A 24,565-nucleotide genomic window follows, 5' to 3' on the forward strand; every position below is an offset into this window, starting at 1 on the left:
CATCTTGGCGACTGCCCTAAATGCAGATCATGACTGACTGACTGACTGACTGACTGACTGAGACTGACTGATTGATTGGTTGATTGATTGATTGATTGATTGATTGATTGATTGACTGATTGATTAAGGTACAGGAAACCATAGAAAACCATCTTCAGGGCTGCCGACAGTGGAGTTCGAACCCACTATCTCCCAAATGTAAGCTGATATCTGCGTGACCGGAACTGTGCAGCCACTTGCTGAGATACAAAAGTTTGTCTCACATCTAGTCTAATGTTCTAATCCCCTCAACGCACTTACTTCAGAGACTTACCTTCAATTTCTTAGATGACAGCTGGAAACAGATCTCAGCAATGTCGTCCACATGCGAGGGGCATCTCTTTTCATAGTCCGACACCTTGCAGAACTTGGTTGTGTTCCTGAGCGTCTCCAGCAAGACTGTGACAGCACTCTCCGACAGGGTTTCCACGGGACCGTACAGAACGGGCACTCGAAGAATGATATGATCTTTACAAACAGACAAGCAACATCAAAGTAAGTAATGAGCTTAATGTATATGATTCCAGGTGTTCGGTGCATATTTCAGGCAATGTTCAATATGGAGAATGACTGGACATTGACATGGTGGTGGTGGTTGTGGTGCTGGTTGTTTTAAGAGGAAATACAACTGGGCAACCATATTCTATTAACACTGATCAGAGGAAAAAAATGGAAGGAATACGACAGTAAAAAATTAAGGTATTGGCCAAAGAAAGACAAGGGCCACGGAGGACATCAAAATGAAAGACTCTCTCGGCCCTAAATGCTCTAATACTGGAATGGACAAATCCGACCATCTTTTGGCTTTAAATGGTCCGTATTGACTATGACAATAATAATACTAAAAACATCCACACTATCTGGACCCTCAAAATGACTACAACACATAATAAAATTTATGGATGAAATTCTAAAGGAAACAAAGGCAACATATAGAGGGAATAGGAAAATAATATCTCCCAGATACAAGCTCACAGTCGCGTGCCCCTAACTGCACGGCCAACTCGCCCGGTGATATAATGTTGTTTGCGGACAACATAGTGATCTGGAGAGTCAACAATACAGAAGTGCTAATCAAACTAGTGGCTTTAAATTACAATATTGAGAAATATGGTATGAAAATCAGTGTGGAGAAAACCAAAACAGTGGTGATGTTAGGAAGTGTGTTTTTTTTTACGTCGCACCGACACAGGTAGGTCTTATAGCAACAATGGGATAAGAAAGGGTGGAAGCGGCCGTGGCCTTAATTAAGGTACAGCCCCGGCATTTGCCTGGTGTAAAAATGGGAAAGCACAGAAAACCATCTTCAGGACTGCCAACAGTGGGGTTCGAAGCCACTATCTCCCGGATTCAAGCTCACAGGTGTGGTGATCACTAATCGCACAGCCAACTCGCCCAGTATGTTAAGAGGGGAAAGAGAAGGAAAGGGAATCGTTAGTATCAGGTTAATAATAATGGCGTATGGCCTCTGGAGAGGCCTGGTGCAGGTCTTTTTCTAGTAGACGGCCTATTAGACGACCTGCACGTCTGTGAAGATGAGGGCCCTACCTAGGATGATTTCTAATGTTGAATACGCCACACATACCCAGCCCCCGAGCTAATGGAATTAACCAATTAAGGTTAAAATCCATGACCCAGCCGGGAATCGAACCCGGGACCCTCTGAACCAAAGGCCAGTACGCTGACCATTCAGCGAACGAGTCGGACAGTATCAGGTTGAGGTTGTTGAATGCTTCAAATATTTGTGAAGTAAAATAATACAAGATGCAAGGTTGGATAAGGAGATCAGCAGAAGGGTACAAGTAGAAAATAAGTTCTACCAGGATGTATGGAACCTGCTATGGAACAGAGAAATTCCTATGAAATGTAGAGAGATAATGTACAACATGTACTATACCTCTATATTAACTTATGCATCAGAGACTTGGGCTTTGACAGCAAGAAATGAGAGTAAAATTCAGGCCAGTGAGAGGAAGTTCCTGAGGAGTGTGGTACGGAAGACAAGGAGAGACAGAGTAAGAAATGTTGAGGTCAGAAAAGAGATAGGGGTAGAAAAACTGAGTGATAGGATGGGGAAGAATAAATTGAGATGGTTTGGACACGTTATGAGGATGGAGGAGGGAAGGATACCAAAACAAGTGTTGGAGGCTAAGACAGAGTGAAACAGGGCAAGAAGGCCCAGAGCAAGATGGGTAGACTCTGTCAAGAACAGTATAAGAAAAAGAAGACTGGACTGGAAGAGGAGTGGTGGAAGGAGGAGCAACAGTGGAGAAGTGCCATGAGTACCCCGACACGGCAGGAGCTAGACAAGGCGAAATGACGATGATGAATAAAATATATCTAAAAACATCTTATTAAAATTACAGTTCTAATTTTCTCTTTATTGTAACGCTTCCAAATGTATAATGTGAACATAATTCAGCAAGGAATCAAAAAGTTATGATGTAAAAAGCACCAGAGAGATCTTCTGGAAAGTTCCAAACTAATGTTGCCATATATTGCTTATATTACTGAGTTGAATGTAGAATCATATAGGCCTGCCAATGAGTTTAAAATAATATCACTTTCACACAATTCAGTGCTGGGTTTGGATTATCTAGCGGCATTACATTGAGCTTCGTCACACTAAATAATCCAATACCGTCGGGGTCAGAAAAGAACAACAGTTGACCAAGGGAGGTCGGATAGGATAGACGAAAGTATGGAGCCTGGCACAAGTACGTGGAAGCAATGCCAGACTCAACTAAGGGTGCCAGGCTGAGTGGCTCAAACAGTTGATATTTTTCTTTTTAACAATTTGTTTTATGTCGCACCAAAACAGATAGGTCTTGTGGTGACGATAGGATGGGAAAGGCTTAGGAGTGGGAAGGAAGCGGCCATGGCCTGGTGTGAAACCACGGAAAACCATCTTCAGAGTTGCCGACAGTGCGGTTTGAACCCACTATATCCTGGAGACAAGATCACAGCTGCGCGCTCCTAACCGTACGTCCAACTCACACGGTCAAACGGTTGAGGTGCTGGCCTTCTGACCCCAGTCTGGCTCAGTCTGATGGTATTTGAAGGTGATCAAATATGTCAGCCTTGTGTCGGTAGATTTACGGTTACGTAAGAACTCCTGCAGGACTAAATTCCGGCACCTTGGCATCTCCAAAAACCGTAAAAGTAGTTAGTGACACGTAAAGCCAATATCATTATTTATCAACTAAGGGCCTCATGGTCACCGACCCCATGCTCCCAAGTTAAGTTCTCAGTGACATGGAACATTTGAGCGACACATTACCCATTCAAGTGTAAGGACTTAAAAAATGCAGCAATCTCTTTAAAAATTCACTGTTATAAGAGTTTAGCTCATATTATTTTCAAGCGTTTACAGTAAAGTCTCAAAAGAAAATGGTTTTAATTCACTGACTTACAGACATACACTGACTGACAGAGCAAATGCAACACCAAGAAGGAGTGGTCAGAACTTTATGCCAATTGCAGGGTAGACTGACGTCACTGAGGTATGCTCCTGATGTGAAATGCGCCGCTGTGCTGCGCACGTAGCGAACGATAAATGGGACACGGCGTTGGCGAATGGCCCACTTCGTACCGTGATTTCTCAGCCGACAGTCATTGTAGAACGTGTTGTCATGTGCCACAGGACACGTGTATAGCTAAGAATGCCAGGCCGCCGTCAACGGAGGCATTTCCAGCAGACAGACGACTTTACGAGGGGTATGGTGATCGGGCTGAGAAGGGCAGGTTGGTCGCTTCGTCAAATCGCAGCCGATACCCATAGGGATGTATCCACAGTGCAGCGCCTGTGGCGAAGATGGTTGGCGCAGGGACATGTGGCACGTGCGAGGGGTCCAGGCGCAGCCCGAGTGACGTCAGCACGCGAGGTACGGTGCATCCGCCGCCAAGCGGTGGCAGCCCCGCAGGCCACGTCAACCGCCATTCTTCAGCATGTGCAAGACACCCTGGCTGTTCCAATATCGACCAGAACAATTTCCCGTCGATTGTTTGAAGGAGGCCTGCACTCCCGGCGTCCGCTCAGAAGACTACCATTGACTCCACAGCATAGACGTGCACGCCTGGCATGGTGCCGGGCTAGAGCGACTTGGATGAGGGAATGGCGGAACGTCGTGTTCTCCGATGAGTCACGCTTCTGTTCTGTCAGTGATAGTCACCGCAGACGAGTGTGGCGTCGGCGTGGAGAAAGGTCAAATCCGGCAGTAACTGTGGAGCGCCCTACCGCTAGACAACGCGGCATCATGGTTTGGGGCGCTATTGCGTATGATTCCACGTCACCTCTAGTGCGTATTCAAGGCACGTTAAATGCCCACCGCTACGTGCAGCATGTGCTGCGGCCGGTGGCACTCCCGTACCTTCAGGGGCTGCCCAATGCTCTGTTTCAGCAGGATAATGCCCGCCCACACACTGCTCGCATCTCCCAACAGGCTCTACGAGGTGTACAGATGCTTCCGTGGCCAGCGTACTCTCCGGATCTCTCACCAATCGAACACGTGTGGGATCTCATTGGACGCCGTTTGCAAACTCTGCCCCAGCCTCGTACGGACGACCAACTGTGGCAAATGGTTGACAGATAATGGAGAATCATCCCTCAGGACACCATCTGCACTCTTATTGACTCTGTACCTCGACGTGTTTCTGCGTGCATCGCCGCTCGCGGTGATCCTACATCCTACTGAGTCGATGCCGTGCGCATTGTGTAACCTGCATATCGGTTTGAAATAAACATCAATTATTCGTCCGTGCCGTCTCTGTTTTTTCCCCAACTTTCATCCCTTTCGAACCACTCCTTCTTGGTGTTGCATTTGCTCTGTCAGTCAGTGTACATACATACATACATACATATATATCTCCTTGTTGTTCTGGACATAATTTTTTCAACAATGAAAGAGACATGGCTATCCTGAAACTAGCCCCCAAAAGCACTTTACTCAATATTACTGAGGATTTCTATGTACATACTGTTACGTGCCAGCCCCGTGGTAGCCCCTTTCAGAACTTCCAGGAAGGGGCTGGTGACTCAGACAACCTGAGATCTCCTAGCCAGCTAGTGGGGGCCAGCCTTTCCGTGTATTGTTCTCGTCGGCTGGCTTACCTGTGAGTTTCTTGGAGATTCAATGAGAACGTTCTGCCACCTCACAAAATTTCTGGTTCAAATCATCCGAGCTATAAAAAGGGAGACTAGCCGCGGACAGTCAGTCACAGTTGGGCTCCGTGATGGAGTCAGTGAGAGACTCAGTGTGTTGGGGTTCGGTGGCTGGGGTGAAAGCGACAGGGGTGTTGACTGTCGCTAGTGTCCCACCGAGGTCTGAACGGGGAGCTGGCGTTGTGGCATCGGAGAGACCAGTGAGTAGACGGAACGGAAGGCATGTGCTGTGTGCTTATGTATTTCTGTGGACTGAGGATCGCCGTGAGTCAGCGAGGAAAGCCGCTATAATAAGTGCGAGGATAAGTGGACCTGTGTTAATGTTCGTTGTTGAGAGTATCGTCCTGCTGTTGAATACTGGTGAGCTGTTTAGTTGTTCACTGCATGTGACTGTGTAAATTACTGGACTGTCTGTGGAGTCGAACCAACGAACAGTCGTAATGTGTCGAGTGGCCCAGAGCCCTGTGCTCAAATCCAGCGGTCTATGCACAGCTGCTGTGTGACGTGACTGGACTTGGGGAAGTGAAAGTAAGGATTAAGCGTCCCCAGGTATAGCAATGGGTTGAACTGCCTGGTGCGCCATAAGGAAGAGCAATTTGTAAACAGACAGTAATTTGTAAGTGTGGCCATTCATAAATAATTAGAAGAGAGAGAGAGAGAGTGCGTGTGTGCGTGCGAGTGTGCGCGTGCATTTATTGGGTCATCCTGAAACAAATTAGAGTAATGAAATAGATGGAGTTTTACTTTAATCCAACTCACAACTTAAATGTACAAAAATCAAGAAACACCTGAGGGTGCTGAACCAAGAAACACATTAAGAAAGCATTATGTAAATAAGTTAATTTGGCTAGGATTTGAATGGAAAAAGAAAATGAGTAAAGAAACAAGCGATTTTAGGCTATTTTCCCGGAACTGCATTTAGGACGGAAGTTTGATCGAGCTATTCAAAACTCACAATTTGAAACCTTTCCGGACACTTTAGCCCTTCAACTTTTGGCACAATTGAGGAAATTGCTTAATTTTACATTTTTTCATAGTATGGAGACCCTTACTTTGTCTGCTTAGCAATGTTTTCAATATTAAAACCATACATAAAAGGAAGGCAGAGATCTTCAGCTTCAAAGATATACCATTTCTATTTTAACAATTTTAAAACTTTACAAGCTAGAACAAAGTGAATTTAGGCCTACTGGGGTCTATACCACGCATGGAGGTCAGCAGCATGTGAAGAAAAAGAAGTCTATACTATGTACGGAGATCGCTGTCAAGGGGCTGAGAAACCCTGGGACCACTTTTAGTTGTCTTTTGACAGGCAGGGGATACCGTGGATGTTATTCTACCGCCCCCACCTACAGGAGGTGAATGAGTGTTGATGCTCGCCCTCCCGATGAAGCTGGGAAGCAGAAATGAGCTCGTTGGGGGAGGGGCTGAGAAGGAATGGATGTAGAACTGTGGTCTGGCTCCTTCGCTGAATGGTCAGCACAATGGTCTTCAGTTCAGAGGGCCTTGGGTTCAATTCCCAGTCGGGCCTTGGATTATTCCTTTTTTCTTTTTTTTTTGCTAGTTGCTTTACATCGCACTGACATAGATAGGTCTCATGGCGATGAGGTGACAGGAAAGACCTAGTAATGGGTAGGAAACGGCCGTGGCCTTAATTAAGGTACAGCCCCAGCATTTGCCTGCTGTGAAAATGGGAAACCACAGAAAATCATCTCCAGAGCTGCCGACAGTGGGGTTCAAACCCACTATCTCCAGGATGCGAGCTCACAGCCGCGTGCTCCGAACCGCACGACCAACTCGCCCGGTGGTCATGGATTTTAACCACATCAGGTCAGTTCCTCTGGCTCGGGACTGGATGTTTGTGTTCGCATGGACACACTAGTGTTGGCTACTGAGTGTATGCTTTGAAGCAGTGTATTGATTCCTTCGACTGACTCGAGTGAATCGAATCACAGCAACGGCGACCTCATGGCAGTGCTGAGTGGCGCACTCGTGAATCAGGGTGACAACACGCGCACGCAGGGTTTATTATCGGAACACTGGTTATTGGCAGGGATTATATATTAAAAGTCTCATGTTGGTTCTATATTGAAGTCACTGAACATATACAAATGAAAAAGATCCACCAATTCAAATCACTATTTATTCAGATAAAAAAATATTACCTGACAGCAAATACTAGTACATGTTTCATCCACTTAGCGGACATCTTCATCTAATTGTACACGACGTGCTCCCTAACTGTACCCATTCGACCAGTCAACAGGATTATATTATTGAATGTCCAACAACAAAACTACAAAGAGGGAGCATCTGCACCTACTCAATATCTTTTAACGAGATTAGTACCAAGAAAACTAATGACACACCATAATATTCTGATATTCATCATCCAACATTCTTAATCATATGAACTTAAAAGAAACACAATATACATAGTTGAATGTTCTAGAATGCTTGGTACAAACATGCCTGTGAACGTACAAAATTAATATAATTCCAAAGCGTACCGCAAGAATACCTTGAACATTTTATCGTATTTTAATGTATTATTTGATAAATTTTATTACATCCATATCATAGAATGTTCCAGAATGTTTAGTATAAACATACCAATGAATGTATACAACGATTCACCAATATGAACTGAACTTCAAAGTGTACCTCAAGAATGCCATAAACATTTTACGTGTTGAAATTGTACTTCACCAAATTATCTACCACTCACGAACAGTACACTAGAATTTTATGTAACATATACATGTCATAGAATACTGACGCTTGTTTTTAAACCAGAAGATACAACATATCATTGTATATTTTATATATTGTATATTTTAATATCATCACCCACATCATGTGACATTCTTCATTAGATTTAGTAATGTTTTAAAACTATATGTTAAGTTAACTTTAGATCTTATGACCAGCTGAGGATGACCTCTGTGAAGGTCGAAACCGGTACTGCTTAGCAACAAGATATAATAAAGTATTGATTAGGTGGACGGTACCCATTCTATGTGATTGTAAAAATCTTTATCTAAATACCATCAGTGCTCAACTATTTACACAAAGTTATTAAAAAGAAGCCAACTGCCGTAGCCGCGTTGAAACACCGGATCCCGTGAGATCTCCGAAGTTAAGCAACATTGGGCGTGGTCAGGAGTTGGATGGGTTGCCACGCGCTGTTGGTGGGGGGTAAGGGAATGGAGGAACGGAAAGGAACTGGCCACCCCACCGCACGTAAACTCCGGCTCAGGAACACCTCTGCGGAGGTTCGGACCTGCCTTCGGGCAGAATAACCCTTACCTTATTAAAAAGAACATTGAAAAAATCCACGGGGGAAACTAGGACAATGACTCATTAAAATATGGAACAAACCACCAAATTAAAATATCAATAGAAAGTGCATCTATCAAGTCGTAAAACATCACACATATTACTGGCCAGCTAATCACTGAAATAACTGTGAAATATGGCTCAGTGGTACTCCCGGTGTTGGAAAATGATCTTTATGCCAGCAACTTATGGAACAGACTGGGTTGGAATGGCTTGATGTTGAACAGATAGCAAAAGAAAATAATTGTTTTGAGGAATTTATCAGTGTCCCATTTTAGATGAAGGTAAGACCTCACACATTTCACGTGTTACATGTGGTTGTCATTGGCAAGATCTCAATATTTAGAGGTTCAATAGTTCCCTGTTGAAGTTCACTACAACATAAAATAAGACCAATCCACACTACAAGAGGATGTTAACCTGATTTGAATGTTTTATGCACTTTGATATATGTTACACATAATTTGGCTCTCACTACATCAAAACCTCCACGACAAATACTACCGAACAATGCCTCCTGTGAAGAAGACTCCACCACCTGGTTTCAACCTCCTTCGTAGACTACTGTCCACACTGAACAGGATTCGAACCAGCCTCCCACAACAAGTGGAACAGAATTTCAACGCCTGAGTGTGACTGCGGTGCTACACAACAGATGATCCAGCACATCATCATCGATTGTAAGACAAGAAAGTATAATGGTAGTGCTAGTGACTTTGCCAGAAATTATAGACTACATCCAAAATGTAGATATACGTATATAGAAGTGTAGATCCTACCTAAGACAAACACTGTATCTCTAGCCATACGCTAAATAAATAAACAAACATGCTACCAACCACCACAGAAACATGCAATAGGGAATGCGTTCCTCAACGTAGAGTTGGTGTAGGAAGAGTACTCAGCTGCAAAACTCAGCCTGATGCATATGAAGTCACGTCCATGCCAAGTGGAGATGCTGCTGAAGTGTGACCATATTGGCGAGATTTCTGTCGAAGTGTTTAAGCGTAAATCTCTGAACCAGATCCATGGTGTAATTTTCCACCCAGAGCTGGTGTTGAACACTGATGACAAACTCAAGGAAGACATAAAGAACCGTGATGTGGTGTAAGTCGGATGTATTACGCAGCAAGACTTCACCACTGGTGCCTTCGTTCTCTTCTCTGAGCTTCAGTGCTGCCAGAGATGTCTTGTAATGTTGAGCAGTTCTTCCCAAAATAAGACAGATATTTCTGAGTGGTCTTGAGCATCACTGATATCATCATGTATTGGCAGTTTTGGATGGTTCATTATTTTGTTAGATTCTCTTAGCAGAACATCTTTGCATCTGAGATCTGGAGGAGGAATGTGACTTAACACTGGTAACCACTGTATGGGAGTAGCTTGCTTCATAATATAGGCTAGGAGTTGAATCAAATGTTGAATGGATAGAAAGTATGTGGAGAAAACCAGAGGATCCTCTTTCCATTCTTCAGCTCTGTTCTATTCTATCCAGTGTCTTTCATTGCATTTTATTTTATTAATTTCTATTTATTTCTTCTATCACATTCATCCCTGATTCATCTATGTTCTCTATGTTACTTTTCACACACACGTGGAATGATAGAACATTTTAACTGGAGCTTAATGTTGTCATCAGCTGCCGCTTGGAGTGGTGTGCTAGAATACTTTTAAAGTAATAAACTTTTTTTTGATCCGTATTGAACTGAGATTATAAAGCTTTAAAAAAAGTTTTAGGGTCTACCTTATTCAATACTGTACAATTTGTTGTCTAGAAATAATTACAACATATTATGTTTATTCAGGACTAATTTTGACACTATTCGGTGGCGTCATCAGATGAAGAAAGGCGTTGGAAAACTGGCAATCATATAAACATGATAAATATTAACATTTTCACACGTTGAAATCGTATAATATTACACTTAAATATATATAGAAAGATACAATGTTTATCCTTCCTTTCTCAACAAGTCGAAGACTTGCGGGTTGAATGTACAAAATTATTTAAAACCATGTGCAATCAAATTTATTACAGTTGTAATCTCAGAGTGAGGTCAAATTGAAATTCTCACATGAAACTATTAAAAAACCCGTTGTGCTTTGTTCAATACACTTCGTATTCTGTGTATACTGAGAAATATGATTACAAGTAGTTGAATAGTGTCCTGCTCGATGGTATTGTTCTGTGTGTAACAAGCCTCCCGAGGTGGGAAAGTTCTTAAGCTGTTAACAAGAACTGTGTTTCCCAGTTCAAATGCGGAACCTGTGAATGATGAGAACAATATACCAGGTATAATGTCGTGGACGGAAAGGCGAGATATAAGATCGTGTCCAATAGAGAAAGTGTTCATAAGACTCACCTCAAAAGGTCGTTGACTGAGCGAAGCGTACTGAAGCACTGCGAGTGGGGGGGGGGGCAAGAGAGGAGGAGTAGAGGTAAGTGCAAGAAGAGACTGAGGAGTGGTAGTGTGAGGGGGATCGGGGGTCATTGTGGAAGAAATAGCTTTGTGTGTGAATTTTAATTTTAACTAACTCAAAGATTACAACTGTAATAAATTTGATAGCACACGGTTTTAAATAATTTTGTACATTCGACTTGTTGAGAAAGGAAGGCTAAACATTGTATCTTTCTATATATATAATTTAAGTGTAGTATAATAAGAGTTCAACTTGTGAAAATGTTAATATTTATAATCTATACGATTGCCAGTTTTCCAACGCCTTTGTTCAGCTGATGATGACGCTGAATAGCATTGAAACTAGTCCTGAATAAACATAATATGTTGTAATTACATCTAGACAACAAATTGTACAGTATTAAATAAGGTGGACCCTAAAACCTTTTAAAAGCTTTGTAGAGCCAGCATACAGCCAGCCACCTGGTGACGAATGAGCGTACCTCTACAGCTCCAACGGTAAAGCATTCTTAAATTCAACCACTCATATCGTTAGAAGTCTTCCTCGTGAACAGTCGAGATTTTCTTCTGACTCTGTGAAACTTGGGGTAATCACATAAATGGGATTGTTAATAAAGGGTACAGATCTCTGCACATGGTTATGAGGGTGTTTAGGGGTTATGGCAGGGATGTAAAGGAGAGGGCATATAAGTCTCCGGTAAGACCCCAACTAGAGTACGGTTCAAGTGTATGGGACTCTCACCAGGATTACTTGATTCAAGAACTTGAAAAAATCCAAAGAAAAGCACCTCGATTTGTTCTGGGCGATTTCCGACAAAGCAGTAGCGTTACAAAAATGTTGCAAAGTTTGGGCTGGGAGGAATTGGGAGACAGAAGACGAGCTGTTCGACTAAGTGGTATGTTATGAGCTGTCAGCGGAGACATGGCATGGAATGACATGAGTAATACCAATATAAATGGTCCGTTATGGCACATTATAAATTTTCCAGCTAACTCATTCCTGGTTGCCAGCGTTTCGCCCCCGTGTGCTAGGTTGGGCTCATCAGTTGGTACCTAGCAAACCCACTAAGACGCATGGCTAGTGCATACCGTGGAGGCCACTGCGTAGGCTACCTGGAGCCACCGGCAGTGCCAATGCACTATGACAGACTTTGGCCATCAGATGATACAGATGTTGATTCCCATAGGGAACCTGAACATGAGTAGACAAATAAGTTTGAGTGGCGTCTTTAAAAGTAGGAAAGATCACAATATGAAGATAAAGTTGGAATTCAAGAGGACAAATTGGGGCAAATATTCATTTATAGGAAGGGGAGTTAGAGATTGGAATAACTTACCCAGGAGTTGTTTAATAAATTTCCAATTTCTTTGAACGGTTTCTAATGATATAAAGATAAGAGGTATAGAACTAAATGAGGCCACAACACTAGTTGCAAATCGAGGATTGTGGTAACGTTTAGTAAATTCACAGAGGCTTGCAGACTGAACGCTGAAAGGCATAACAGTCTATAATGATGTATGTATCATTTAAGAAAAGGCTAGGAAAACAGCATGTAGGGAATCTGCCACCTGGGCAACTGCCCTAAATGCAGATCAGTATTGACTGATTGATTGACTGTGAAGAGTTTTACCTTGAATATTGATTAAAATTGAATTTTCACCACTGCATTGTAATCGAGACAGACTTTCAACTTATTAGATTGTGTTATGTACATTTATTACGTGTTGAAGAGATATTAAGTACAGAACAAAAATGGCCAACCGGACACAAGTGGAATCCGAACCCACAACCTCCCGATTTTGCGTCAGTATAAGCTCAAAAGCCCACATCATATCTGCAAGTAGAGGCCGTGAAAGCATCAATGTTAACATCCAATTTATTGTCACTCAGTACCTATGATAACCGGTGTGAACATAATTAATCACAAAAAATCGATATCAATCAACAACTGAATGTGCCGTGCCACGTTAACATCCACACTGGAGCTCCAGGGAATAGCTCCACACATCCAATGTAATTTTGTTAAATACATGAAGGTTTAAAGACGGAAAGATGCAGCGATACCAACAGTTTATATTCCATGAGTACACCATTTGGAACTCGTAATCTCGCTGAAAATTTTATCAATGATCAAGGAAATACAAGGTGCATAAAAGCGAGAATTCTGGTAGCCCGGCAGCTACTGTCGGCTGTCACATACCAGTACTGTCAGCTGAAAAGGAAAAAAAAAAAATCTCAGGGTTTGTCACCCGTGTGGCACATCAGATAATGAATCTGTGTATAAATGTTGAAATACTTCATCATCACTCACACAAAGCACACTGCCATAGGCATGCCTTCTTGACAATTGTCTCTAGGAGCACGCAAGTTCACCTGTGTAATATACGTTGTTTTCATGGTTAATAATTGTAAAAGTGGAAAAACATATCGGCAGAAACATCAGTGATCCTACTACTCCATGACACGATGGCAAATAGTTCAAACTTGAGTTAACAGAGAGCGCAACAAGCTGGAAACTAAGCCAGTACATTTTTTAAAAAAAGGAGATTTCCGGGGCCTTCCACAACTATTGACTGCAGTAATACGGAGATCTGCAGGGCAGATCTTCAATGTGTTAACAATGCTTGCGAGCTGTTCTCCTTAGACATCATGGCAATGTTACTTCACTGACTGCTATGAAGGCCGCCTCAATAGCATAATGGTTAGTGCTATTGGCTGCCGTCCTCAGAGACCCGAATTCGATTCCCGATACTGCCAGATATTTAAGAATAGCAGGAGAGCTGGTAGGTGGTTTTTAAAAATGGTGCATGCAGCTCACCTCTACTGGGGGAAAGAACTGCACCACCTGAAGAATACTACAACATGATTATACTTCTTTGACTACTGTAAAAACTACGAATCAGCTGCATGTGTTTCTTGTCCACAGGACTGCAACCAAGCTATTTTATCTGGTTTTAAAGATCATTACAGCTGTTAATTTCCTATGTCTCAGTGGTAAGCTAATGTAGAACTACCTACTTCTGAGTAACCATAATTATAATGTAAAACAAAAGCTAAAGGTTTCCACCTATTCAATACTATTTATTGTAACCTTTAAACAGTTACATATATAAGAGTTTTTAAGGTTACAATAAGTAGTACTGAATAGGTTGAAACCTTTAGTTTTTGTTTTACATTATACTGCTCTTCAATACAGAATAATACAAAATTTACTACCTATGAAACCATATCTCCAAAGATCAGTACCTAATCATTCCAGTACCTGAAGTTTAAATCGTAGGCATTTCATTGTGTCAACTGACACAAATCACATGAATTACCTGACCATGTTTTCATAAACTTCTTTCTCACTTCAAGAAACTTGCTAAATTTGGATGAAAAATGGCAAAATAGGCAACTTTATGCGAAATAAAATGAATAGCTTATATTTTCTCAAAAACTCTCAAAATACAGGGTGAATTTTCCCACTGTGTACAAACTCTAGATATTGATCGAGGAGAGGATACGGAACAGAAAAGGTCTAATGAACGTATGTCCAGAAATGCATGGTTTGTTTGTTAGGGACCATTTATTCAATCATCCTTTGTTACAGAGACGGCGGTCTAACACACGCTGCACCAGCCAGCCACAGCTACAGTATGTGCCTGCACGTATGCGTGTACGCGCCGTAGCATGTTCTGTCTCACACGTTCACATTGGCCTGGCTACATCCGAACAGTGTCAAAAGCAGCATGAATACGCTGCTCCAGTGTCTCCTCATCTGCAATGGGTTCTGCATTCATGGCCCCATAACCAGAAATTGCACGGGTTCAGATCTGGTGAACGAGCAGGCCATGCATCTGGACCTCCTCGTCCGATCCATCGACCAGGGAAACACGATTGAGATGCGCCTGGACGTTCACGGTGAAGTGGCCTGGAGCACCATCATGTAGCAGCCACGTAACCCTGCGAATCATCAATGGTACGTCTTCCAGCACGGGAGGCAAGAAACGCTGATATTTCCAGCCTGTTAGGAAGACTGGTCCCGGCCCACACATTCCGGCTGAACCACTGCTGATGTTTGGCTGGCACAAAACCATGGGGGTTCTGCATACAATCCCACAGATGACTGTTATGAAAGTTGAAGATACCACTCCGCATAAAAGTGGCCTCATCTGTGAATAGGATGGATGCCATAAATCGTGGTTACGTGACAAAACCGCTTCAGATGTGGAAAGTCTGTCGCTAGTAAGCCCTGTACACGCTGTAACGAATAAGGGTAGTAACAAATGTCATGGAGAATTTTCCACACGATCATCTGGCTTACCTTGTACTGGTGAGCCAACTGCCTGGTACTGACATGGCAGTCACCTTGCACAGTCTTAATCTCATTTTCCTCCACATCTGGTGTCCGAACAGGGCTGGTACGTCCTTCATGATTTCCTGCTTCCTTAAACAACCCTGTCTCAGACAAACGGCAAGAAACCGTTGCAAACATTGAATGCTGTGGTTGTTGTCGGCGGGGATAGGTCTCCTGATACAACCGTGCTGCCCGTTGCCATTTGCCTTGCCGTAAGTAAACACCATGTTGGCAAGCTCTCAAGTCGAATATTGTGTACAATGCTGTCACATATCCATTACCCGGTGAGTCAGCACGAGAAGTGACTCGGCCACAACAGTACCAATTAGTATGGCAGGAGAGGGCGCTAGGGCATGACGTATGAGGAACAGTACACCCTCTAGGAGGAAACCAAGCACACTGTAAGTGTGGCGGCATTGTACAGCGCTTATTGGCCTGCAGTCTCTCTAACAAAGTATGACTGAATACATGGTCACTAGCATGCACACCATGCGTTTCCAGACATACATTCATTAGACCATATTTGTTCCGTATCCTCTCCGCGATCAATCCCTAGAGTTTGTACACGGTGGAAGATATCACCCTGTATACAAAATAAACTTGTTCTTGTTTGATTACATTTCATTCAAGATGCAAAGATATATAAATATCTCTTAAATATGAAACTGTGGTGTGGGGAATTAACAACAAAGAAGTACAAGAACATCTTGCTGCACTGAATGAGAAAATTGAAAAATATGATATGAAAATCAATGCAGAGAAAAGCAAGACCGTGGTGATATCAAGAGGAGAAAGAGAAGTGAAAGGCATTGTGAAAATTGGTGGTCAAAACCTTCAAATTGTGGACAGTTTCAAATACCTAGGGAGTGAATTAATGCAGAATACAAGGCTGGACATAGAGATTAGCAAGAGGGTGCAACAGGGCAGAGTGTAAGAAACCTTGTCTGGAATAAGGATGTGTAAAGAGATAATGTACAAAATGTATTGAGACCCGGACAATGCCAAATAGAGAGGAGAATAGATTCACGCCAGCAGAGTGAAATACCTACGAAGGGAGGGGGTAAGGTAATATGTGTGGATGATACTTAAATTACAATTCACGTCTACAGTTGTGTTGGGAAAAACTTATTAACTAATATACATATTTAAAAATATTTAAAGCATCTGTGGTGATACACTTTTTGTAATAACACTAGGTGGCATGAATAAAAAAGTCAATGTCTTGAGGCATTTGTGAGAGGGTTACTTAAATTAAAAGTGCCTCACCATACACACTTGAAGATAATTTTTTAAATACATTTATTAGTAAATAAGTTTTTTAACATCTTTTAGAGCATCTAGAGCAATAGTTTTCAAGATCACATGGGACATAGTTTTAAGGTTTAATGTGCTTACTGTCCAAATGTTTTTCATCTCAACTATCTTTATACAGCTGAAGATGACCACTAAGTGGTCGAATCATGTTCTGTGTGTGCTAATGTATTTTTAATTTTGCCCAAGGCAAAAAAATAAAAGTACCGATTAGGTGGTTTTAAAATTAATTTGTTGATTGTACTCATCGATACGGTCATGAAGTGGGCGGCTTGCAAAACAAAAGCAGTGGTGATGGCAGCACTGGTTGTTATAAGAGGAAGTACAACTACGCAACTATCCTCTAGCCTATACAACACTGATCAGAGGGAAAAAATGGAAGGGATCCGACACTTCAAAAAATGAAGCTGTCGGCCAAAGGAAGATAAGGGCCACAAAGGGCTTCAAAAATTAAAGACTCCCTAGGCCTGGCAACCTAATAGTGTTGGGGTCAGGAAAGAACAAGAGTTGACCAAGGGAGAGTCAGAGAGGATAGATCAAATTGAAGAGCCTGGCACAAGTAAGTGGAAGCAATGCCCCAAGTTAAGAGTCCCTCAGGCCCCTTTTAGTCACCTCTTACAACAGAGGGGATACCATGGGTGTTGAAGAGACCTAGAACAATGTGGATCGATACAAGAATAATATACTTGGAGAGGGACAAAATTATGGAAGAGGAATGGGGGAAGGAGAGAGGAAAGTGAAGAAGTGCCATGAGACCCAGCAGGAGCTGGATGAAGGGAAAGGAGGATGAATGTGGAACCTGGTCTAGTTATAAAGTCACTTGACGAGGGTTTTGTTAACTTTGACATTTCACATGCAATGCAAAGAAACAGGTTATCTAAAACACCCTGTACATAAAATCATAATCCTCTTCACGATTTCGTTGTTCAATCCAGCTTCCGATGGGATTTTTCTGACGTCCAACAACTACCAATGAAATGGCATCAGATGACAATTATACACGAGATAAGCAAAGATGCTGTAGAGAAGCTTAGCAAGGTACAGAAGGTTCAAATGAGAAGAGGACGACCGAATAGTCCTCGGACCTAACAAGGGGTGATAGACAGATACCCAGTGTACAAGATGATCTGGCACAAATCACAGCTGACAGGAAGTTCTTGAACATACTCACCTAAGCAGAAGGCTACTGCAGCAACAGTCGACATGTCAGTTAATCAACATGTAACGTGGGTCTACCCTGGAAGCCCAGAAAGGAAATATTAGGTTGTTGCATGAATTTGTAGCGTTTTTTCGCTGCATGGAAAACGTCTTTACTTTTACACGTCAGAGATACGAACTAATAAGTAACATATTATCCTGCATTATCAGGGATTTTCTGCAAACGCTGAGGCAATTTTTTTTAATTCCACACCTAAAGAAATATGCTGGTATGGAGCAAAGAGCAGTTTCATTATTAAACAAGTTTCCAAGGAAATAAGGGGAATTTGGAAGAACCTCCCAGCTAAGCACCTGGATAGCTGCTTCCTTGCACCGTGACTGCAAGGTATCTGTTGACATTGAACGTTAATAGTGAAGCAATTTCTATAATATGATGCCATCCTTGCCTCATATGATGCTTCACATTATCATCCGTATTTTGTGTTGATGGGAAGGCAGCAGTTTGAATGAACTGATGGGAACTCTCATTTATTTGGCTGTATAAAAAATGTATAATTTAAATTTTGGTATTGTGATAATTAATAAATGTTGGTCGGAACATTTGGACTTTTGAAACATACTGTACTGTAAAATATATACAATTCTGGAAGCATTATTCCTGATTTCATAAACCTGGACCTTTCCCGAACTTCTGCAATTGATAGCATCAGCAAGGAATAAGAGCGATTTCAATGAGCAGAGTAAAAGTGTTTTCTATTGGGTAACATAAAGTCATTACAAGTAATGAAAATCATTTTATTTTCTGTATTGAAAGAATCTCAATAATAATATAAGAGAATTTATTGGACTCCAACCTATTCAATACATTACAGGATGTTAACATTTTTAGTTAAACATCGTTAAAATGGAGATATGAGTGACCAACGGAGTTGACTACCTCATGAATCCTAGGGCGAATTATTTTGGTTGGAGCCAAATTACAAATAGACAAATTGGAATGTTTTACCTCATCAATTTTAACAATTATAAATAAGTGTACAGTAATTATAAATTGTGTTTTATTTTGCCAACATTTGTATATACTACGTAGAACTACCATCGAACTCAATATCATATAGACTTTGATTACTTTCATTTTTATACTGTGCATATGATGGCCTCATTTTAATATTAAAAAACCACTAGCGTATTTTACTATGTGTAACTAGTCTATTGTTATTTCGTTTAGGATAGGACCTTGTACATGTTTTTTAATGTATTCTTTCTTACATATTATGTTCATAATTTCCAACCAGACGTCTGGTTTAATTTTGAGGTGCTTTGATATGACTGATGATGCCCCACATGGAGGGCGAAACATGTCTCCATTTTAACGATGTTTAACTAAAAATTTTAACATCCTGTAATGTATTGAATAGGTTGGAGTCCAATACATTCTCTGATATTATTATTAAGATAAAGTCCGGAGGATTAACTCTTCTTTCTTATTGGTCTCCTTTTGTGTTTACTCAATTTCCATTTTCTCAAACTTCTCTGCTCCTCGGTGGGAGCAAAGGAGCTTCGGTTGTCTTTCCTGGTTGAATGTCTTAGCAGCTAGACGTGTTTACTCTGAGCTCCCATCACTTGGTGAGCCCATCTCTCCTAAGGGTAAAGCACTCTTGTTTCTTATTTTTGGTTGTGATGGCACTTCAATTTTAAATGTAAAACCTTTTTTCAAATGTGCAGGAGTTTGCCATGGGATTTTATGTTATTCCACAAAACCAATATATCATCGATGTATTTTTTTGCCAACTACCATCATCTGCAACTTTGTTGGAGACAAACCCTTTTCAACCTTTTAGTTTGTATTCATAGATTGAATCAATAATGAAGTGATACTGAATCGAATTTGTGAGTGGAGATCGATTTGGCTAAATTTGACGAGAAGAAGAGACAGAATGATAGGACACCCAGGACTTGCACAGTTGGTTTTCAAAGGAAGTGTAGGTGGTAAGAACGGTAGAGGTAGACTAAGGTATGAATATGACAACCAGATTAGAGTAATGTAGGATATAGTAGTTATGTAGAAATAAAAAGGTTAGCACAGGATGGGGAGCTGTATCAAACCAGTCTATGGAGTGATGATTCAAACAACACACTGATAATGGTTTCCCACAATGTCTATATTAAATGATGCAGGATGCAGGGGTGGACATGGACATCAGTAAAAGGATTCAACAGGGAAATGCATTCTACCAGAGTGTGAGAAACCTGGTGGCAAGGGAGGCAGTATCAATGAAGTGTAAAGAGGTGATCTACACTTAAAACTAGGGAGCTACTTCCCACCCACCCTGTATATGATGTACTACCGCCCAATATTGACATATGCAGCAGAGACCTGGACACTGACACAAAGACAGGAGAATAAAATCCAGGCCAGTGATATTAAATTTATAAGAAGTATGACAGGAAAGACAAGAACAGAGAAAGAAATGAGGTCATCAGGAAGGAAATCGAAGTGGGAAAGCTTTAAGACAGAATGGAGAGGAATAAACTGAAATGGTTTGGACATGTTGAAAGGATGGAAGAGGGGTGGTGGTGATGGTGGTGGTGGTGGTGGTGGTGGTGGTGGTGGTGGTGGTGGTGGCAGCGGCGATTACCGTTTTAAGAGGAATTACAACTAGGCAACCATCCTCTATATAACACTAATCAGAGGGAAAAAATGGAAGGGATTCGACACTTTGAAAAATGAAGATATCGGGCAAAGAAAGACAAGGCCCACGAAAGGTGTGAAAGTGAAAGACTCCCTAGGCCTCAAATGCTCTAATATTGTTAGGGTCAGAAAAGAACAAGTGTTGACCAAGGAAAATCAGATAGGATAGATGAAAGTGAGGAGCCTGGCACAAGTAAGTGGAAGCAATGCGAGAACTCTGCTAAAGGCACATGGTCGCCAACCCACGCTCCCAAGTTAAGAGCCCCTGGGGCCCCTTTCAGTCAGTCGCCTCTTAAAACAGGCAGGGAATACCGTGGGTGTTATTCTACCACCCCCACCCACAGGGGGTGAAGAGGGAAGGATGATGGAAACCCAGACAGAAGGAGAGAGGGCAAAAGGGCAACCCAGACTAAGGTGGTTGAAAATGATCAAGAATAGCATAATTGGATTTGAACACAGCTAAGGAGGAACAACGGTGGTAGGATAAAGGAAGATGGCAAGGTGGCATAAACATCCCAATCCAGCAGGAGATGGACAAGGGAAATGGATGATGATGATGATGATGATGATGATGATGATGATGACGACGACGACGACGACGACGATGATGATGATGAATAAATTGTATTAAGGGGCTCATTTTCCCTGGCATTGCTAATCATGGAGATCGACAAGCTTTTATGTTGACATTTTAAATGTGTTGACATTTCAACTACTCTACAGTAGCCCCTCATAATCATGTATGCCGAGCTGAGTGGCTCAGATGGTTGAGGTGCTGGCCTTCTGACTCCAACTTGGCAGATTCAATCCTGGCTTAGTCCAGCGGTATGTGAAGGTGCTCAAATACGTTAGCCTCGTGTCGGTATATTTACTGGCACAGAGAAGAACTCCTGTGAGACTAAATTCTGGCACCTCGGCATCTCAGAAAACCATAAAAATAGTTAGTGGGATGTAAAGCCATTACTATAATCATCGTCCTTTTCTCTTATCCAGCTCCTGCCAGGTCAGGGCATTTATGGCACTTCTTCATCTTCCTCTATGGCTACCATATGTGACAGTACACGGTATCACCTGTGACTGTCTGGCCAAACGTCAAGTGGCCATTACCAAACTTGACACCCAAAACGGGGACCAACAGCTACAGGCGGAGGATGTAAAGGAGAGGGCGTATAAATCTCTGGTAAGACCCCAAACTAGAGTATGGTTGCAGTGTATGGGATCCTCACCAGGATTATTTGAATCGAGAACTGGAAAAAACAAAAACAAAGAAAAGCAGCTCGATTTGTTCTGGGTAATTTCTGACAGAAGAGTAGTGTTTTGAAAATGTTGCAAAGGTTGGATTGGGAAGAGCTGGCAGAAAAGAAACGAGCTGCTTGGCTAAGTGGTAAGTTACATGTGATAAAAATCATTCTTGGATCCGTATTGAATGTGGAGATTTATCTCCCATATGCAGTTATCAGACTGTGCCTCTTATAATGGGCTTCTGATAAGTTCACCTGCATACACCCCAGCGTCAGTGGGTAGGGTCTGACACATCCCACTCTGATGAGTCTAGAGTCAGACCTAAGACAAAACACTGGTTGATAGAGCAAACGCCTGAAAAAGCCTTACATCTGATCTGTGTATGGGTAGATCCAATCGAGAATGAAGAGATACTGAATAGAATCAGTGAGAGGAGAATGATTTGGCAAAATTTGACCAGAAGAAGTGATAGAATGAGAGGATACATCTTAAGATACCAAAACGTGTTCAGTTAGTTTTTGAGGGAAGTGTAGGAGGTAAGAATGGTAGGGATAGACAAAGGTACCTGTCAACTTACCAAATGATCTATCAGTAAAACAATACCATCACAAGACAAAATAAGCAACGAACACAATAAATTCACAACTACATAACCTCAGCTTCGCAACACGTGGCAATAAATATGAAACAAATTCAGCGACGAACATAATTCACATGTTAAATTCCGTAACTACAATACGACCTATGCCTCGTAATTCGTAGTGAAGAACAAAAGACCTATATTTTATACAGGACTGTAAAGGTTATCGAACAAATTAGTGCATTACAAGAACAAGTGAACGGTTATTCAAGAGTCAGTCTCTTTCAACACAAATCAATATAGATCAACTAGGATTCAGGATGCATCTCTTAATCCTAGTCGAAGACTAACAATCGGATGAACATAAATGAGAGTGATGTGTAGAATATTTGCTGACCACATGGCGACCAGTGGAAGCTTGTTCTGGCACGAATTTTAATAAGAAGATCTTGGTACGTAAAATTGTAAAATATTATAGTTCTTCCGTAAAACCGTCAAACACACTGCCTTTCCGTAAATTTTATGGAAAAGCCGTAAAGGTTGGCAGGTATGTGAATATGACAAGCAGATTAGAGTATATGTAGGATGTATTAGTTACGTAGAAATTATAAGTTTAGCACAGAATAGGGTGGGTGGACAATGGCTCAAACAACATCAAAAATCCAAGCCCTAGATATGTGTTATAATCAGTGTTTTCAACAGACTGAAAAGCTTTAAAATTGCAGACGCACTTATATACAAGTTGCCGTCATCACTTTGCATGTTATAATGATGTATCGTGATGTTTAGAGCATTTTTGAAATTTCAGTACCATGTGTTTTGTTGCATACTGCATTTTCACTTCATAAAATAGCTGCAATGAAAACAGCTTCCCATCTGACACAAACAAAAACTTTCTGATTTTCTGTTCGACTAGTCTCCACTGCTCTCGGCTTGGCCCATCCCGACGCAACTCATCGCTGCTGTAGCCATATAATAAGTGTAGTGAAGTCTGACTAAAATCTGGTATATTAGATGTGTGTTTGAGGACATTACCTTGGCTGGCTGCACGTGTCGCCTCCTCGCCCTGCAGCTTAGTCTTGCCGTACAAGTTGACAGGGTTCGGCTGATCCTCGGTGCTGTAGGGGGGAGACCTTCCGTCAAATACATAATCTGTGCTGATGTACAGGAAGGGAACAGAATTCTCCACTGGAACATAAACAATGAGATCTGACTTTAAATACAGCAGCAACATCTGACAAACCAACTATCACCAGAACATGTGTAAAGCATTCCATTGCAATCAAGTTCGCTTACAGTATATACTTTTGAAATATAAATTCAATCTTTTATATTTTAAGGAAACAAGATCTCTCCCACATACACACAAATATGTTCATCACATGACTTGAGGAATACACATACAAACTAAGTAGCTCCCTCTGTGGTGGTGGTGGTGGTGATTATTGTTTTTTTTTTTTGCTAGGGGCTTTACGTCGCACCGACACAGATAGGTCTTATGGCGACGACGGGATAGGAAAGGCTTAGGAGTTGGAAGGAAGCGGCTGTGGCCTTAATTAAGGTACAGCCCCAGCATTTGCCTGGTGTGAAAATGGGAAACCACGGAAAACCATTTTCAGGGCTGCCGATAGTGGGATTCGAACCTACTATCTCCCGGGCGCAAGCTCACAGCCGCGCGCCTCTACGTGCACGGCCAACTCGCCCGGTGATTATTGTTTTAAGAGGAAGTACAACTAGGCAACCATCCTCTGTATAACACTAATCAGAGAGAAAAATGGAAGGGATCCGACACTTCAAAAAATGAAGGTGTCGGCCAAAGAAAGAGAAGGGCCACAAAGGGCGTGAAAATGAAAGACTCCCTAGCCCTCGCAAACCTAATAGCGTCGGGGTCGGAAAAGAACAAGAGTTGACCAAGGGAGGTTGGATAGGGCAGATGAAAGTGAGGAGCCTGGCACAAGTAAGTGGAAGCAATGCCACGACTCAGCTAAGGGCCCCGTGGTCGCCAACCCACGCTCCAAAGTTCAGAGCCCCTGGGGCCTCTTTTAGTCGCCTCTTACGACAGGCAGGGGATACCGTGGGTGTTATTCTACCGCTCCCACCTACAAGGGGGGCTCCCTCTGTGGATCAGTGCCTTGAATGACTTCCTTCTCTTCACAGAGGAAATTTAATTTGTACTCCTATTCAACACATATCTCCATTCCTTAGATGGAGTGATATTAATCAAACATGTTTCAGCTCATTCGAGCCATCTTCAGTAAAAAAAGCTTAAAAACTACATAAGTA

At 42.0% G+C, this 24,565-nt stretch overlaps 1 protein-coding gene across 1 annotated transcript in view; it reads right to left on the reverse strand.

Moving 5' to 3' along the window:
- LOC136884250 (methionine adenosyltransferase 2 subunit beta) overlaps positions 1–24,565 on the reverse strand; it is an 80,771-nt gene that overhangs the window by 41,006 nt on the left and 15,200 nt on the right. The window contains exons 3-4 of the mRNA XM_067156313.2: positions 23,318–23,470; positions 314–507 (exon numbers count right to left, since the gene is read on the reverse strand). Coding sequence (XP_067012414.2) covers positions 314–507; positions 23,318–23,470 — 347 coding nt within the window. The remainder of the gene's footprint in view (positions 1–313; positions 508–23,317; positions 23,471–24,565) is intronic.

Source organism: Anabrus simplex, chromosome 12 (genome assembly GCF_040414725.1).
Source record: "Anabrus simplex isolate iqAnaSimp1 chromosome 12, ASM4041472v1, whole genome shotgun sequence".
NCBI lineage: Eukaryota > Metazoa > Arthropoda > Insecta > Orthoptera > Tettigoniidae > Anabrus > Anabrus simplex.